Here is a 17821-nt window from a genome sequence, read left to right on the forward strand (position 1 = left end):
TGCCTCACCAGATTCTCATCAAATAATGAAGCCCTAACCAAGTTTCCTTGCTGCTATTTTTGCTGGTGCTTTTTAGTGTTGGAAATGAAGATTTTAGTGTGGATATCCTGGGAGACAGGATGAGTTGCTAGCTATAGTACGTCTATCTTGTGATCTTCAGGTGCAGTTTGTTAAGATTATTTCAGTACGTTCTTTGGCACTGAGAATCCACTCTTGCTGTCTAATTGCTGCGACTGCAGATTGCTGTTGGATTGAAAGCAAGTCTGGAACAGATTTCAGCACCTGGACAGCTCCCAGCTGAATTAACAAGAACACTATAGCAAGACAGGATTTAAGTCAACTTTCTGATGCCCGAGGCTGAAGTTAATGTGCCCCCTTTCGGGGGGTGCATGTCCCTGATTTATGCAGATCTAGTGGAGGTACATAAGAGAACTGCTTATCCAATGGTAATGAGGCTTGCTTAGGACAGTAGCACTACCTATTGAGAGGATACAGAAAATAATTTTACATTTGTTCAATATTACATTTCTTATTGGATAACTGCTGTCTAAGACCTAGGCAAGCACATGAGATATTAGTGTGACAGTAAAGTCTATTAAAATGACTGGTTTACAGTATCTCAAGATACATGTAAAAATGTATGACATACAGGGGGATGGATATACAGACAGAGAGACGCCTCCATATTTCCGCACCATCTGAGACACTCAACAACTTATTCTAAATAATGCTAATACCACATTTAATCACAATAGTGGTATTCCAGACGTATGGATGATGTAAAATATAACTCCACTGTATCCCACTTTATCATTAGCCCCCTGCGTCATCCAGCCTCTGTTTTCGGATCAGTATGGTATTGTGGAGGTATAGCCAGAGAGGATCTCGGTCCCTGCAGAGTTATGTGATGATTGCCTTTCCACTGCAGCACAAGACTGGGACTGCTTCCAGCAGACGTGAATCTGAGATAGGCAGGAGACCAGAGAGGCTGGACCAGACTGCAGCATCTTCCCCCTGCATGCTCAGTTAAAGGAGTGACTACCCAGGCTGTAACAGGGTCGCAACTAATGCAATATCGCCATTAATCTTACCTGTAGATCTGACCTCTAAAGAGGTTAGCATTACCAGCAACACAGTGGGTTTGGAATAAATATTGCACAGTGCAGTACAGCAAGTCTGATCTGTGCTCTTACTGGGGCTGCTAAGAGGTCACTTTATTTTAAGGGGTAAGTTTAAGATTAAACAGTTTGTATTTAGCAGCGTTGTATTTTTAATGCCAACTTTTGAAACTTATATACTGTACACTGTAGCACCATTCTACCATTGGAGCTTCCTGTTGCCACTTTAGTGCATAACCATTGGATTGACAGTAACGGCATTGCCACTGAAGATTATTTTCTCCAAATTTAAATAGCAAAATAGTCTCCTAGTGTCTGCAGGCTTTTTTTTGGTTTGTTGTTCTTTTATTTATGCTTTCTGTTTCCAAGCCCCTGATTACTTTAATATAAAGCTACCGTCATTAAAATAATGGATCCAGATGCTGTATCCTTAGCAATGCTAGGTGATGCATCAAAGTTAAAGTGATTGTGGTTAACAGCAAATTTTAAAAAAATGCTCTATCAAGGTCTCAAATGTGCTGATTTGAAAGTCATTTTAAAAATGACATCTGGTACTATATTAAGTTAAAGGAAGTTCTCAGTTTGCTTGCCTTGTCTTCCAGGAAGTTCATTATTCTTGCACTTCCTGGGTCATTTTATCTCGAATGTGCTTTCAGGGGCAAAGCATCTTACTGGCTGCAAAGCATGTCAGTCATTGCGGAAAGCAGATGGTTGATTGCTATTAAAGCTGTCACCAAAATTAATATTCTGTTAATGCAAAAGTGTGAGCTGTGCATGGCAGGTGTTCTTAATTCACCTGTATATCAAGTAGGAGTTTGCTGATTAAATGTAATGATAGTGCAGAAAGATTCAAACAAACCCTCAATTAAAAACAGTACTGTTTCTCGGCACAGAGTAAGAGGCGGTTGCTAGGCGGTTGCTATGTGCTTAAGTTAATTGATGCTTGCTGGATATTTCCACATATATTTGCAGAGACACCCAATAACACTGTCAATCTTCCAGATTGCATTACTGTGTAATTGTGCAAATAGGCAATCTGGTTATATCTGGGAAAAGCTGTCTTTGTGAAAATGCAGTCTCTCATTTTGGTTTTGCATGGCATCTCTGTGTCCAGGTATGTGTTGCTTTGACTATAAATACTATTTGCAGCAACAGTTCAGTTCTTCTGTGTGACAATTCGTTTTTTTAATCTTGCAATGTGCTCTTGGATTCTCAGAGCTTGACATGTGCCGTGATAGATAGGACTGAGATTCTAATGAGGGGGTCAGAATGTACATCTGTGAGCTATGGTACACAAATCCTTTTAGCCCTAGCCATCTGTTTCACCTCCGCAGTGCCTTTTGATGTGAGACACAGAGCATCACGGTTTAAGTGCTCCGTTGTGTCGTCCAGCAGAAGCAGTTCTTCTTATTGAAACAAGCCCTGTAGTCGGGTCAGTATGACTCAATATTAACCCAAGGACATTTGCAGATCAAGCGTCATTCAGCAATGTCTGTTGGAATAACCCAGCTATGATATGATTTAGGGCCAAAGTGTTTATCCTGCCTTTTAATGAGCTCCTATTTGTTTTTGCATTTTAGTTTCGTAACTATCATTTTGTTTAAAGCACTGGTGCAATGGTACCCCAAATATTATCAATTTACTAGCAATGTAGAATGGCTGTGTGGGGCACTTTTGTTCTTCATTTTACCCCGGTGGTGAATGCCAGGACTGCCAGTTCAACATGGCATGGTTCTTGGCAGCCACCAAATGTTCATATTTTTTATAGAAATGCAACTGTAACACAATAGAAAAAGTGCAGCAGGCTTGTTCCTTTGCTGTAGGTCACATGGTTGGAGAAAGACCGCAGGAGTGAATCTGTGCAATAACCTATAACCTCTGCAACAGAAGGAAAGGGCGGCCAGGAGTGACCTAGCTAGTTGTCACTAGTCCTTTTAAAATTGTTTTTCCACCTAGACATTTCCTCAGACTGTGAGAAGCGAGTGCATTGCAAGTCTTGCTATCCTTGTCTCCATGTGTCACGTTATTGACTGAGAAAGCTAACTCGGATCCATTAGATGAAAGGGTTAATCCCTGAGGCTTTAAAATCCTTTTCCCAAGCCTCCGTTCCACTGCGTCGTTTGATCCCTTGTCACTGCACAGTTTCACTGCATTTTCTACACGTCATAACAACCAGTCACCACTGCTGAGCTTATGAGAGCCCTGTCATCTGGCAGGATGAGTTGGGATGTGATTGTCTTTAATATAATTCTCTCCTATGTGTGCAGTTCCTCCCTGATACTGTATCTGTGCAGTGTTTCCCATGCTTTCTCCAAGGTTATACTATGCTACCATAGTTTACCCTGGTTTGCCATGTTGTTTAATATGCTTTACCTTACCCCGCTATTCTTTACAATGCTTACATATGCTTTACCATGCTTTCACTGTGCTTTATTACACTTTACTATGGGAGACTTTTATAGGGGCTCCGTCGGTCTGTCCACTGTTGCCACGGTGATCACCAGACAAAGAGCTGCCCACACCAGGCAAAAAACCAGGTGGTCTGTGCTGATAACTGTAGGCCTGTCAGAACGCATTTGCTTGAATTTCTGTCTTCTTTTTGTATTTATCGCGATGGATATTTTGGTAAAACGTAGACGGCCACACCGGAGACTGGGAAAGAAAGAAAGAAAGATCTCAATGTATCCACAGAGTAGGGCCAGCACAAGCTAAAATATTCTACTATTGGCTCAAATGTGATCATACTTTTCTACAACAGATAGCAATCAGTAATCAAATGCACATTTACCATCATATATATATATTTTTTTTTTACTTGGCAGTGGGGTTGAAACCTACCACCAGAAACCTCAGTTTGAGTCTGTATGCTGTTCGCTCAATCTCTTCTAGCTCCGGTTCCTCTGCCTAACCAGTCTTTGCACCCTGTGTTCTCTTTACAGGGCAAGTCGTATGTGTTTGATAAAGTGTTCCCAACTAACACCACTCAGGAACAAGTCTACAACACCTGTGCCAAGCAGATCGTCAAAGGTGAGGGAAGAGGGCATGCAAATGCGTCAGTCTGCTTTATTCAGTCATGCTTTAGATTCTTTTCAAGAAACATCAGGATTCAATGACATATATTCTCAAGTATTCAACACATTTATATTTTTCTGCTTTAGTAAATATTGTTTAATTGTGAAATATCTTGTAAATAATTGCAAACAACAAAACTGAACAGAAATGTCCAGGATCAATACACAGAAGACCGGAGCCATGTTGTTTGAGCACCATCCGGCTTTTAGTGCTCCCATTCCGAACTTTATGGGAAATCTATCCCAGTTGAGCCAAAATGATACAAAGCGAACAAGAGAAATGCATTAACAACAAATGAAATATTTCATAGCATGAGTAGCTCTATACTGTAAATGCATTTTTTTATATCCCATTCTGATAAACCAACTAAGGTTTAATATTTATGCTTTTAAGATGCTTTGGAGTTTATTTCAGCACTAAAGGTAGACATATGTGTGTGTGTGTATATATATATATATATATATATATATATATATATATATATATATATATACACACATTTGACTCATTTAGAAAATAATTCGAACATTACCTAGATGATTGGTGTGCTACACTTCATTATCTTTCACACACAGTACTGTAGCAGCTGTTCAACTATATGGGTGACTTAAAGAGAGCTTTAAGGATGGCAGCAGTATTGTGTTTCTGATCTCCGCTCCATATTAAATCTGCTGCAGTCTACCTAAATTATTGACAACACTTCCTGAGGCTAGTAAAATGATTAGGAAATGCAAAATAATTCAAAGAAAACACTCCACCACAACCATATCTGAAATGTGCCTGCGAGTATTTTTCTTTTTGCAGTGGTTTGGTTGTTCTGTATGATCCATTTTGGAGAAGTGTTATATCATCTAGATTTGGACACATTGCCCTTATTATCAACCACATTACCCCATCCCTACCCACTGCTATTCGTGCAACCCATGCGATAAAAAAAGGACAATTACCAAAGTAATACAATTCATTACTTAATAGCAAGTACTAAAATGTAGTTACTGAGAAGTTACATTTGTTACCAATCTCCATATATTTAATCAAATTCATATTTTCTCTTTCCTGAGTCATTTTGGCAGCTCATAGCTCAATAACTCCCTTTTATTTATTTTTTGATCCCGTCATCTACAATAATAAGACACACAACCCCTTCGGGTACACAAGGAATTGAGTGGTTGTTCAAATGGCTTCTTCTTAAAATACATTCGAAACCGACAATTTGGATGACCGGATCCAACCTGTCAGTACATTTGAATCCCTGTTTTGTGCATCTCATTGCAAAAATAAGGAAGTTAGCATCATTTTATCTGTGGGACACACATGTCCCTTGTAACATGTTCCTGTTTTTTTTCTTGTTCTGTAGATGTTCTTGGGGGCTACAATGGGACCATCTTTGCCTATGGACAGACTTCCTCCGGAAAAACCCACACCATGGAGGTGAGATTTCATTGCTGCAGTGAAGCACCTCCAACACAATAACAAAGAGAGCAGCGATTCTCATAATGCTAAATTATCTCAATAGCATACACCCCCTGCCACAGCCAGTAACAGCTTCTGATATTTTTGATTACTTATTATAATTTTTTTTTTTTAAGGTATATGTAAAAACAGGTTTGTTTCTCATCAGAGATGGAAACTCCTGTTGCATAGCCGTTTCCCCCATTCCAGTTTTTAAAATGATTCCGATTAGCCACAGTGTATAGTTACAGTAAGAAGCTCAGGTCTTATTAAACTCATAGTAACACCAGGAATGGATCAAACTGCTATGCAACGGGAGTCTTATTTTCTTCCCTGCTCATACATGATTTGTAATGTGCCAGTATTGTGATGTATGTAAAAACCGGGACTGTTTTATTTCACAGTCATGATTTGCAATGTAGTTAATGCCCCTGTATTGTGATATCTGTAGAGCTCTCAGGTGTTGAGGTTTGCTTCTTGTTCCAGGGGAAGCTGCACGATGGTCAGCAGATGGGGATCATTCCCAGAATCGCCCAGGATATCTTTAACCATATCTTCGCTATGGACGAGAACCTTGAGTTTCATATTAAGGTAGGCACAGATTTCCCTTTGACTCCCATGTGGCCTCTCATCCTGAAATCAGATCAGAGATACTGAGGCTTCATAGAGCCAGATACAGTTTGTATTTCTTAAGTGTCTTACATGCAAACATTCCAAGACGCTGCGTGCAGAACCCCATTCTACAGTGACACATTGTAACAGTGAAAACATTTCTTGGCTTGTTTCGTAGGATGACAGTAAATCTAATCAAAGTGAATGATTTCATCCTGTTTCGCTTTTTTTTATTATTGCAGGTCTCTTACTTCGAAATCTACATGGACAAAATAAGGGATCTTCTGGATGGTAGGTTCCTTTATGCTTCTGAAACCAGGATCCAACAACAAATCTCAGATCTGCTAGCACATGCGAAACAGTGTATAGTCCACTGTTAACAGTGATATGGGACTTCACGCAGTCTTAATGTCTCTTTTCAGTTACCAAGACCAACCTGGCTGTCCATGAGGACAAGAACAGAGTCCCGTATGTTAAGGTAAGGTCTCTTCATCTCAATATACAGTAAAATAGCCCCAAAATACCCTATAAAGAAGGCATCAAGTTAAGTAGACTGGTCCCACTGTGCTGTAAAGATAAAGCCTTATTTAATGTAGTAAAGTAAGATCATTATGATATAACCACCCTTTCTGTAATAACATCAAATTACAAGTTATTTAGATTTTTGCATGCCTCTTAAACTGGCAGAAATTAAGGGGCATTTTCAACTTATTAAGAGCAAGTGGATCCACTCTGTAGTTCTTCAGCGAATGACGTCAGTGTTTGTACTTGTTTCACCAGGGCTGCACCGAACGGTTCGTCTCAAGCCCAGATGAAGTGATGGATGTGATTGACGAGGGCAAAGCCAATCGCCACGTTGCTGTCACAAGTGAGTCCCGCCCCTTGTAGCCAGATTCCTTCCTGTTTGGCCAAAAAGCTACTGAACTTCTGCAAGCGGTCTTCTTCTCAAATTACTAAACGTAGTATTTAGATGTATACCTTTCTCTTCCTTCCTGTCTCTCCCCACCTCCCTCACCTCTCTCTTCCCTAAACCTTTCCCATTTTCCGATTTCCCCTTCGCTCCCACCTCTCCCCGCTCTCCCCAGACATGAACGAGCACAGCTCCCGCAGTCACAGCATCTTCCTGATCAACATCAAGCAGGAGCACGTAGAGACGGAGCAGAAACTGAGCGGGAAGCTCTACCTTGTGGATCTGGCTGGGAGTGAGAAGGTGAGGAAGAGGAATAGCAACACTGTAGCGCTTTAGAACAGCGAGTAGAAATGACCAGGCCGAGGATGAAAGTCTGAGTAAAACTGTGAACCTCTTAGCTATTGTGAGGACTCGCCGCTCGGGGGTCGCGATGAGGGGTACGTGACGGTCATCCATCAGCGGGAGGTTCGGCTGCAGGGTCGATGAGAGGCCACAAACACACACTTCAGGGAATTCATCTTAAGACTTTTATTGTGTCTCATGAGTTATACATAACTCAGTCCCCTTCTGAAGGAGTATCGTTCCTATACATTCCGCCATTTACATTGAACTCTCCCTCGCATTAGAATCTTGCTTTACCTTTAGTCTCTCACACCAGATACTATATGTATTAAAGTTACAGCACTCAAAACATAATAATGGAATCGTCACACTATGACTTTGGCAGTGGGAGCAAGTCTGTCTTGGGGATTATAGTAACATACCCAGGAGGTTCAATTGTTTTGTGGTGTCCTGTGACAGGTTAGCAAGACTGGAGCTGAAGGATCAGTCCTTGATGAAGCCAAAAACATCAACAAGTCCCTGTCCTCTCTGGGGAATGTCATTTCAGCGCTGGCCGAGGGAACCGTGAGTTCATTGGATTTATTATATTTATTATTAGTTTAACCAAGAATTTGTGCATCACCCTATAGAATGAAGTAATTTTGCTTCATAAAGTCGAATGAAACTTGCTGAATAACGTTAACATATTGAATTGCACACCGCTTTGTAGTTTTCCCACATAACGAAAAACTGACAAAAATGGGAAAATGTGATATTTCGAAATCTAGCATGAAATAATGTATGGCTTCCGGTAAACTTTTTTTGTGATAAACTATGTTCATATAGCCATAGCTGTGCGCTGACTTTGTATAGAGCTTTTCAATTGAAGTGGTTAAATATAAATATAAAATATAAAAGGTGATCGAAGTAGAAAGAGCATGTAATAGGATGTGAAACACATAAGAAATTAATTATTCAATGCATGGAAATTATATAAAATCTCTGACCGTTTCCCATTTGTCCCTTTTTTCAGAAAACCCACGTGCCTTACCGGGACAGTAAGATGACCCGAATCCTCCAGGACTCTTTGGGGGGCAATTGCCGGACCACCATGTTTATCTGCTGCTCCCCGTCCAGCTACAACGAGGCTGAGACCAAGTCAACTCTCATGTTTGGACAGAGGTGAATGCAATGACTTCATAAAGAGGACCTCGCTTCAGCCCAAAATCAGATCTTTTTAATGTTTGACTGTGTGGGGCTCGAAAATGGAGGTCAAACGTACTCATTTTGTCTAGTTTAGCACCCCTCTCTCAAATTTGGTTCAGGTTTGGGGTACTGATTTTTATTAGGCATATATTTAGAAGTGAACTCTTGACCGCTCTACAAAGCCAATTTCCAGTTGAATTCTGGGAAGGATGAGATGCCACAAACACACAGTCACACAGCGTTTCAAGGAATTCAACTGGACACACTTATTAGATCTCATGATTTATACATAACTCGGCTCTCTTCTGAAGCACTATCAATCCTATACACACATAGGAGTTGGTCTGTACATTCTCCAGTTGAATTCTGGGAAGGAAAAGCTACATGCAGGGCGCACCAAGAAACAAGGTCCATAGTGAACCAGGGAAGCAAAATTCAGGTTCCACTTTCTGTTGATAAAACCCTGAATCCCGCTTCCTCTCCCCCTCTAAGAGCCAAGACCATCAGGAACACAGCCTGTTTGAATCTGGAGCTGACCGCCGAACAGTGGAAGAAGAAGTTCGAGAAGGAGAAGGAGAAGAACAAGACGCTGAAGGAGACCATCCAGAAACTGGAGGCTGAACTGAACCGCTGGCGCAACGGTGAGTAGGCTGACACGCTTGTAACGGGTCTCCTCCCAGCGGCTCATGAGTTCACTTTACTGGCATCAGCATCAGACCCATACTTCCCTCTCCACCACAGGGCTGGCTCTTCAGTTGAATGGTAAGAAGCTCGTCTCTGAACCAGGTGGCCTTTCCCCTTCAATTCAATTGGATGAGGTGCCTGTTCATTAGACAGTGTACACTGTAGAAACAAGGGCTGGAATTTCTATCAGTCTGTACCTTTTAAAATCAGATGGGCGATTTTCATTTGTAGACTGTGTGCTTTGGAGAGGTGTGTGTGTGTGAGTATATATATATCTATATTACATATATAATATAGGAGTTACAATATATATCGATGTTAGGAGCATCAACAATTTACTCAAAGCCTCCACTATTATAACAACTTTAACTGTTATTAATACATCTTAGCCTGGGTGAGAAGAAACCAAGCTTGTCATTTAGTAATCTTTAATTCACATTGATCATAATCTTCAAAAACTTGTAACTAGCTAAGCTAAGCCGAGTTTCACTTCTTTCAATGGCCAATAAGAAAACCACTACTGTGTCTCATGAGTCTGCCATGTAGCCCCAGATTGACTGAGGTCTTATCTGTGCTCAGGAAAATAAAACTGGTAATGTAACAAAGTAACACATAACAAACCCAAATTAAACACCTGGTAGCGTTGGGATGGCAGAAGCTTTGTTTTCAAGCTCTGTTTCCTGGTTTTCTTCTCAGGAGAGAATGTTCCGGAGACGGAGCAGCTGAGCAACAGTCCAGGGAAGGTGGACGTGAACGACGAGACCCCTGTCAATGACAACGCCTCTTCCATCGTGGTGCGAATCTCCGAGGAGGAGCGCCAGAAATACGAGGAAGAAATCCGTAAACTTTACAAGCAGCTCGACGACAAGGTAACCACGGCGACAAGACCTCTTTTTATTTTTATTATTTGGCAGATGCCTTTATCCAAGGCGACCTACATGGGCAGTACAGGGTTACAATGCAAAATTGATATTTAAATACATTATCGTTTGCAGCAAGTGCAAATAATACTACTAAAATGTTACATGTAATGTATGTAATCGGATTACATTTTTCAGTTTCTTGTGACTCCTTTTTCAGATAGGTAACAAAATGTTTATTATTGTTTGTCTCTGAACAGCTAGATGCTGTGGTAGGTTGTGGGAAGGCAATTTTATTCAATACATTATTGATTTCCCTGGAGACAAAAATAACACTGTCTAATATTGCATCTTCAGATCTGACTTGTATGGTCTTTCTTAGGGGAAATGTTGAATCTCCCTGATATGAATTTAACATATATTGAGGTGTGTGAGTGTAAGGGACAATGCATGACGCAGAGGAGCAGATGCTGATTTTGCTGTTCAAATGTTAGTAATGCTCCAAGGCAATGCATTTCTCAAAGAGATGAGTGGAAATAGTAACTGATGGTTTCCAGCCAGTCTGACGTGTGTGTGTGTGTGTGTGTGTGTGTGTGTGTATTCTCTGTTCCAGGATGATGAGATTAATCAACACAGCCAGCTAGTTGAGAAGCTGAAGGAGCAGATGCTGGACCAGGATGAGGTAAAGACCGCCACAGCTGTCTGCCTTCTCCTGCCCTTCCTCCCTCCCTCCCTCCTTCACTGCCTCTCTTCCATTCCTTGCTTCTCCCTTTCTCCCATCCTCCCTGCCTCTCGCCCACCCTCTCCCTGCCTCCCTCCCATCCTCCCTAGCCCTCGCTCTCCCCTGCCCCTCACTGTATCTCCCCTCTCCCTTCTTGCTCAATATCTCTCCCCTCTCTCTCACTGTCTCCTCTCTCTCTCTCTCTCTCAATATCTCTCCCCCCTCTCTCTCTCTCTCCCCCCCCTCTCTCTCTCTCTCTCTCTCTCTCTCTCTCTCTCTCTCTCTCTCTCTCTCTCTCTCAGCTCCTGGCCTCCACTCGCGGTGACCAGGAGAAGGTGCAGACGGAGCTGGGCCGGCTGCAGACGGAGAACGACTCAGCAAAGGACGAGGTGAAGGAGGTGCTGCAGGCCCTGGAGGAGCTGGCTGTGAACTATGATCAGAAATCCGTGGAGGTGGAGGAGAGGAACCTGCAGAACAAGCTGCTGGCCGACGAGCTGGCCCAGAAGATGGTGAGAGAGTAATCCTACACTCTGGTGTGACCGAGTGTTGAAAGCTGTAATCCCACACTATGGCATGACCGAGTGTTGAATGCTGCGTTATCCTCTCTGTGTGTTGCAGGCCCACCTGATTGCTCTGGAGGCGGAGCTGCATCGCATGCATGAAATGAGCAGCCACCAGAGGAAGAGGATCGCTGAGGTCCTGAACGCCCTGATGAAGGATCTGAGCGAATTCAGCGCCATCGTGGGCAACGGGGAAATCAAACTGGTGAGAGCAACCTGGCGCACGGGGCTGTTTATAACCCAGTCGTACTCCCTTCCCCTCTGCCAAGGAAGGACTGCAGCTGAAACGTTCAAAAGACAAGAGCTTTGAACCAAAAGCCTGATTAAATCACACAAGTTCGTTTATGCAATGCATTTACGAAAGGGTGTAAGGATGTCTTAATATTCTTTCGGTACTTGTGTTGCGCTCATGGACTTTTCAACAGTGTAATGCATTGAAGTTTAAGTTCGCTTTCAGATGACTGGCGTAGTTGGCTAAGCTGTTTCACCCATTGCTGTGACTTCATCTGTAAATATTTTCATAATCAAGTCATTATCTGTCGCTCCTTATCTCTCTCAGAAATGTATTCCGATACTGAAAACGTTCATATTATTATACAAATATTTAGACAACTGAAGGAGATCATCCACACGATTTTTAAATAAGCAAAATAGCAAGGGACTATTGTACTGCTCTCTGAGTGACTGTCCCACGATTTGTAATAGAATACAGGGCTGGTCTGAGCTATAGAGCCCATGATGGTTAAGCTTGCCCTCTCTCCCCCGGTAGCCGATCGAGATCAGCGGAGCAATAGAAGAAGAGTTCACCGTGGCTCGGCTCTACATCAGTAAGATCAAGTCGGAGGTGAAGTCGATGGTGAAGCGCTGCAGGCAGCTGGAGAATCTGCAGGTGGAGTGTCATCGCAAGATGGAGGAGACTGGGAGAGAGCTGTCCTCCTGCCAGCTGCTCATATCACAGGTACAACACGCAGAGAGACGAACGCAGAGACACAGACACTTGGAGACAGACACAGAGACACATACAGACACACAGGGGCTCACAGAAACAGGCAGAGGCACACACACAATCAGAAGACGTTTGCAGATCACTGTTTAACACCGTGTGAGGTTGGGGTTGCTTCAGGTCACAGAGGTTTCTGTCTATTTTCTCTGCAGCACGAGGCAAAGATCCGCTCTCTGACAGAGTACATGCAGAACATGGAGCTGAAGAAGAGGCAACTGGAGGATTCCTACGACTCCCTGAGCGAGGAGCTGGCTCAACTGCAGGCACAAGGTACTGCTGCAAACATGAGGCACATCACAGCTTTGCCCATTGCTGTCTTCATTTCAAATATATAACGGCTACGACGGATGACATTTGGGGCACCGCTGCACTAGCGGGACGTGTTGCCGATTCAAACATGTTGCCTATTTATGAGGATTCAGGGATATTTTGTGATCATGGAGGTTGATTGAGTTAAATGAATGGTGACTGGAGCAGCAGTTGTTGATGCATAGTTCACCCCTAGTCTGTAAGCTAATTCATTATATATATCTATACACACACACAGTATACATAACATATAGTTTCTGGTGCAGCAAAGTTGCCAGTTATTATTATATTTCTTAGCAGACACCCCTATCCAGGGAGACTTACAATTGTTACAAGATATCACATTATTTTTACATACAATTACCCATTTATACAGTTGGGTTTTTACTGGAGCAATCTAGGTAAAGTACCTTGCTCAAGGGTATAGCAGCAGGTGGGATTCAACCCACGACCCTCCGGTCAAGAGTCCAGAGCTCTAACCACTACTCCACACTGCTGCCCTTGAAACTTAAATTTCTGTATCAATCTCATTTCAGAAACAATGCAAGATGTAGCCAAGAATGACAAACAGAAGGATATTGAGGAGGCTGATGATGTGAAGGTAACAGAATACTGTAAAGGCGTTAAGAGCAGTAAGATTATAAGAGTATATAAGGCAGAATGGATAGCGTGGAGTAACGGTCTCTCTCTCCCTACAGAGAGCTCTGGAGCTGCAGATGGAGAGTCACCGAGAGTCTCATCACAAGCAGCTGGGCCGTCTGCGCGACGAGATCAACGAGAAGCAGAAGATCATCGACGAGCTCACTGAGTAAGTTCTAGAGAAAGGCCAGGATCGTCTATACCAAGGGGACCAGCAACTGGAGTGAGAGAGTTTTATAGCTCTGAGTGGAGAATAATTGGGAGTAAGTGGGAGTTTGAATTCTGTGCTCAGTGAACTACGCATAAAAAGCACAAATGTCAAATGGAAGTGTTCAAAGACATGGCTTCGACAGATGTATTATATCAAGCTTTGGTGTAGAGAATATATATCTACTGACCTATATTTAAACCACACTGTCATTGTGCTAATTAAACCAATTAGTGTCGGTTTAATAACCTTTCAAGCTACTGTAGGCTGAGTTTTGTAAAAACTGGGCCAGCCAACCAAAAGACGGTCACCTGTCAGCCGTTTTCAATTAGATCCTCTTCAAACCCTTCAAAGCGGTAACCGCTCATTACAATCTCAATACAATCCATGTAGCCTTATTGAGATAGTCATGGTAACACACAAATAGCAAGTCAGGACTACAAACAGAGCGGGGTACAATATTATGAATCTACCTGCAACATTCCCAAGAAAGGCCCTCAGCAGCACATATTCAAAAGTATGGAAACCGCTACCAGCAATAACCAATGAAGAGTAATCTGTGTGTGATGATTAGGGCTGTATTTTTTCACTGTAAAAAACTTGCTTACTTCAGTCTAAAAATAGATATTTCACGACTTAAACATAATATTTATTAAAGCAGGAAAGAATTGCTTTGTCACATTCAAAATTGATCATTTCCTCTTGCGTTATTATACAACAAATGTTCCTAAATATTTAAATGCTGACCTAAAGAAAACAGTAAATGCTAAATTGTAGAATGTTTTGGTTTTTATGTCCACCTTTTTAAAGTCACCATCAATGAATTATCAAACATAAATATAAATGAAAAATAACAACAGCCACGTTAAATGTCTCCTTGTACTGGATAGAGCGATCTTTAGCAGAAATATTTCCTATCGTCTTTTTCGTTGAAGGCATTTTAAAGAAATCCTCAATCATTGCGTTCAGTCATTTACCGGAAGCAAACTAAACTGGCTGCCAGGTTCCTAAATGCAGTGTAATGCGTCAATAAGGAAAACGTTTGCTGTATTGAATTTTAAGTGATAAAAAATGTATTTTCAGAAATGGGATTTTTCCTGGGGAACTACATATGACACAGCAATGGGTACATTTCACAGAGACCGTGAAATCCGTGTTAACCGGGAAAGAAATACATCCCTAATGATGTGTGATGCATTGGTTACAGCAGTTTGTAAGCTATGTAACGGATGTCTGATTGGTTTCCACTTTGAGACGTTTGTTTGCTGTATAAATGTCCCTCTTCCTAACCCCCGCTATCTCTCCCACGCTCTCCAGCCGTAACCAGAAGCTTCTGCTGGAACTGGACCAGCTGCACTCCGATTTCGACAAGCTGAAAAGCCAGGAGCATGATAAAAGCGTTCAACTCCAGGAGCTTACGTGAGCCACTTATTTACTGTCCTTCATCTCCAGCAAACCCCCTTTTAGGTTTCAGGTCTGTCTTGGCACGAGCTCTAGAAATGCAAACAGAAACGTAATATGTTCAAAGACAACCGTTTGTGCCAAGAAGCATTTCAAGACACTGAGAAAAACTTCTAGTTCGAAACGCTTGTTATTTAACTTATTACGTTTATTTGAGCGTTTCTAAATTGGCATGAGTGTTGTACGTTTTTCATCATGAGATTTTATGATTTCTTAACTTGAATTCTGCCACGTTTCTTTGGACTGATTATATGTACACGCATTGTGAGCTAGATTCTCAAAGCAACGTTCTCCTTGAAGCAATGTACTTTAGTGTGTATTTCCGTTCTGCTTTGAAATGAATGGTCTGTAGGATTTGCTGTGATGCTTTAAGCTGTCATGGTGGATTACTGTATTAAACTCATTTCAGTTTCCACCACCACATTATACTTAGTCAACTGAGTTGACTTCCATAAAGCTAACTTTAATTAAGTTATTTCATTCTATAGGGTGATGCAAAAATCTCTGGTCATAGCTGTAGGTTGGCGTAGTCGGCTCTTCTCACTTCTTAAATCCGTTCCCAAGTCAAACGGTGGTTTTTGCTTCGCCCTCAGTGGACAGTAGTGTGTTCCACATCACAACACGAGCACCGCCACGCAATGTGGCACAACTACCACTGGACACCTTTGCATATAGACAAAAAGATTAGCTGGGAACCTTCAGTTCTCTCAATCTGCTTTTCTTTCTCCTGATCCCAGATTTCTCCACGAAAGGCACGAGCAATCCAAGCAGGACCTTCAAGGCCTGGAGGAGACCGTCGTAAGTTGGAAACTCGATCCTTCAAAAGACTAGAACTTTGAACCGAAAGTGTGATTACATCACACAAGTTGGTGTGTGTAATGTACTTACATGGTGCCAGTTTGATAGGCAATAGTCAATGAAAGGGTGTAAGGATTCCTTTGGTAATTTAGGTAACACTATTAAAAACTAAGTCAAGTAGTTAAACGCACTTAACTGAAGAAGGCACTAGCCGAGACTTATAGCTTTACCTTTCAATTCTGAGTGAGCGTTTTGAAGTTACAGATGATAATATCGGTGCTTTTGAAAGGAAGTTAATCAGATACAATCCCTCTATGTGTGTGATATATTGTATGTATATGGATGGCTGTATTAAACCTCCACTTAATACTTAGACAGTTGAGTTGGCTTCAGTGATAAGATGTGGCCAGAATCTGTTCATTTTTTGATGATGGGTGGCATAGTCGGTTCAGCTATTTCACCCCTGTGTGTTTGATTTCTTGTAAGTTGTGTTGATTGGTTTTCAATTCTATTTGTATTCCTTTAAGGCCCGGGAACTCCAGACCCTTCACAACCTTCGGAAGCTTTTTGTTCAAGACCTCACGACTCGAGTCAAGAAAGTGAGTCTTCATTCGGGACCAGCTACAGAAGCTGCTCCTCTGGAAGGAGCCACTGGCTCACAGACTCATGAGTTCAATTTAAATAATGTTTTATGAGTAAAACACACTTAGATATTCCCGAAACGGGTCTTAAAACTGTCAAGACCATTGTTAGAGTCTTTCCAATTCACTGTTCGGGCCAGGACTGCAAGGCAGGTCTCTCTCTCTCTCTCTCTCTCTCTCTCTCTCTCTCTCTCTCTCTCTCTCTCTCTCTGTCTAGGAGGAAGCTCTCATGGTACCTGACTGTAGCCAGTGCCATCGTCCCTCAGCTTTCACGAGAACTAAATTCACTGAATTGAAACTTTTTAAACTATTGTATCAAAGGGGTCTGTGTAGGTTTGCACCCTGGCTGTGTGAAGTCACCGGTCTTCACTGGGGATTCTGGAGGGATTGTCTCATTGGGCTTTGCGCTCCCGTCAGGGATCATTTCTCCTTGTCACGCTACAGTGGACCCTACCGGCCAGACACTCAGTGAGCTCAGATGGACAATTGCAGGGCTGGCCTTTGTCCTCCAGAGCCCGGTAGCTCGCTGACATCCGCTCTCGAGTTCCTGGGTATAGAAGAGGAAGCTGGCTTGGTCGTGGGATCGGAGGATGCCTGCTGAACCATCAGTTCTCCTTGGACATTCTAAATTAGGGAGTAAATCGGGGGTTGCATAGTAAAACCAGAACCCCAGCAACCGTTTCCTCAGTCTCAAGTTCATTGGTAACTGACGGTAACCCTGGCCTCTTTTCTCTTGTCAGAGTTCTGAAATGGAACCCGATGACAGTGGGGGGTACACCCTACAGAAACAGAAGATTTCCTTTCTTGAGAATAACCTGGACCAACTTACAAAGGTTCACAAACAGGTAAGACACTCCACCAGGCCTCCTAACTCCATCACAGCACCTGGACCCTATTTACCACGTTTCTTCCCCTTACATTTCATCAAACGGCAGATTTCACTCCATTCAAAGCCTGCGATCCCTTTATGGTAAACTCATTTCCATAAAAGGACGTCTCTGTTTCAAAAAAGCTCCCTGTGATTGGCTTTTTAGCTTTCTCTTATGCCTTCTCTTTTATCTGGGCCTTTGTGATGGGGCTCTGTGTAGTGGCCAGGTTACAAGGCCTAATAGAAGAAAAAAAACAGGGAGCTAGGCTAGTTTCCAAATATTATGATCAAAACTCTGCAAGAGTTTTTTTTTTTAATTCTAATGGGATTTTTACATGGGGCACAGCACCACCTGCTGAATGCTTATTGTAATTGCAC

General features: G+C 42.2%; 1 protein-coding gene across 3 annotated transcripts in view; it reads left to right on the top strand.

Moving 5' to 3' along the window:
* Positions 1-17821, top strand: part of LOC117962471 (kinesin heavy chain-like) — a 44646-nt gene that overhangs the window by 11824 nt on the left and 15001 nt on the right. For all 3 annotated transcript variants that reach the window (XM_034914235.2, XM_034914237.2, XM_034914236.2), the window contains exons 2-23: positions 4058-4145; positions 5548-5621; positions 6129-6233; positions 6497-6545; positions 6677-6732; positions 7035-7122; positions 7340-7464; positions 7966-8070; positions 8519-8667; positions 9184-9332; positions 10072-10244; positions 10849-10917; positions 11259-11465; positions 11575-11721; positions 12286-12474; positions 12672-12789; positions 13365-13429; positions 13527-13636; positions 14993-15094; positions 15874-15934; positions 16462-16533; positions 17316-17420. In XM_034914235.2, the coding sequence (XP_034770126.2) occupies positions 4058-4145; positions 5548-5621; positions 6129-6233; positions 6497-6545; positions 6677-6732; positions 7035-7122; positions 7340-7464; positions 7966-8070; positions 8519-8667; positions 9184-9332; positions 10072-10244; positions 10849-10917; positions 11259-11465; positions 11575-11721; positions 12286-12474; positions 12672-12789; positions 13365-13429; positions 13527-13636; positions 14993-15094; positions 15874-15934; positions 16462-16533; positions 17316-17420 (2406 nt within the window). The remainder of the gene's footprint in view (positions 1-4057; positions 4146-5547; positions 5622-6128; positions 6234-6496; positions 6546-6676; positions 6733-7034; positions 7123-7339; positions 7465-7965; positions 8071-8518; positions 8668-9183; positions 9333-10071; positions 10245-10848; positions 10918-11258; positions 11466-11574; positions 11722-12285; positions 12475-12671; positions 12790-13364; positions 13430-13526; positions 13637-14992; positions 15095-15873; positions 15935-16461; positions 16534-17315; positions 17421-17821) is intronic.

This window comes from Acipenser ruthenus, chromosome 45 (assembly GCF_902713425.1).
Source record: "Acipenser ruthenus chromosome 45, fAciRut3.2 maternal haplotype, whole genome shotgun sequence".
In the NCBI taxonomy this organism is placed as follows: Eukaryota; Metazoa; Chordata; class Actinopteri; order Acipenseriformes; family Acipenseridae; genus Acipenser; species Acipenser ruthenus.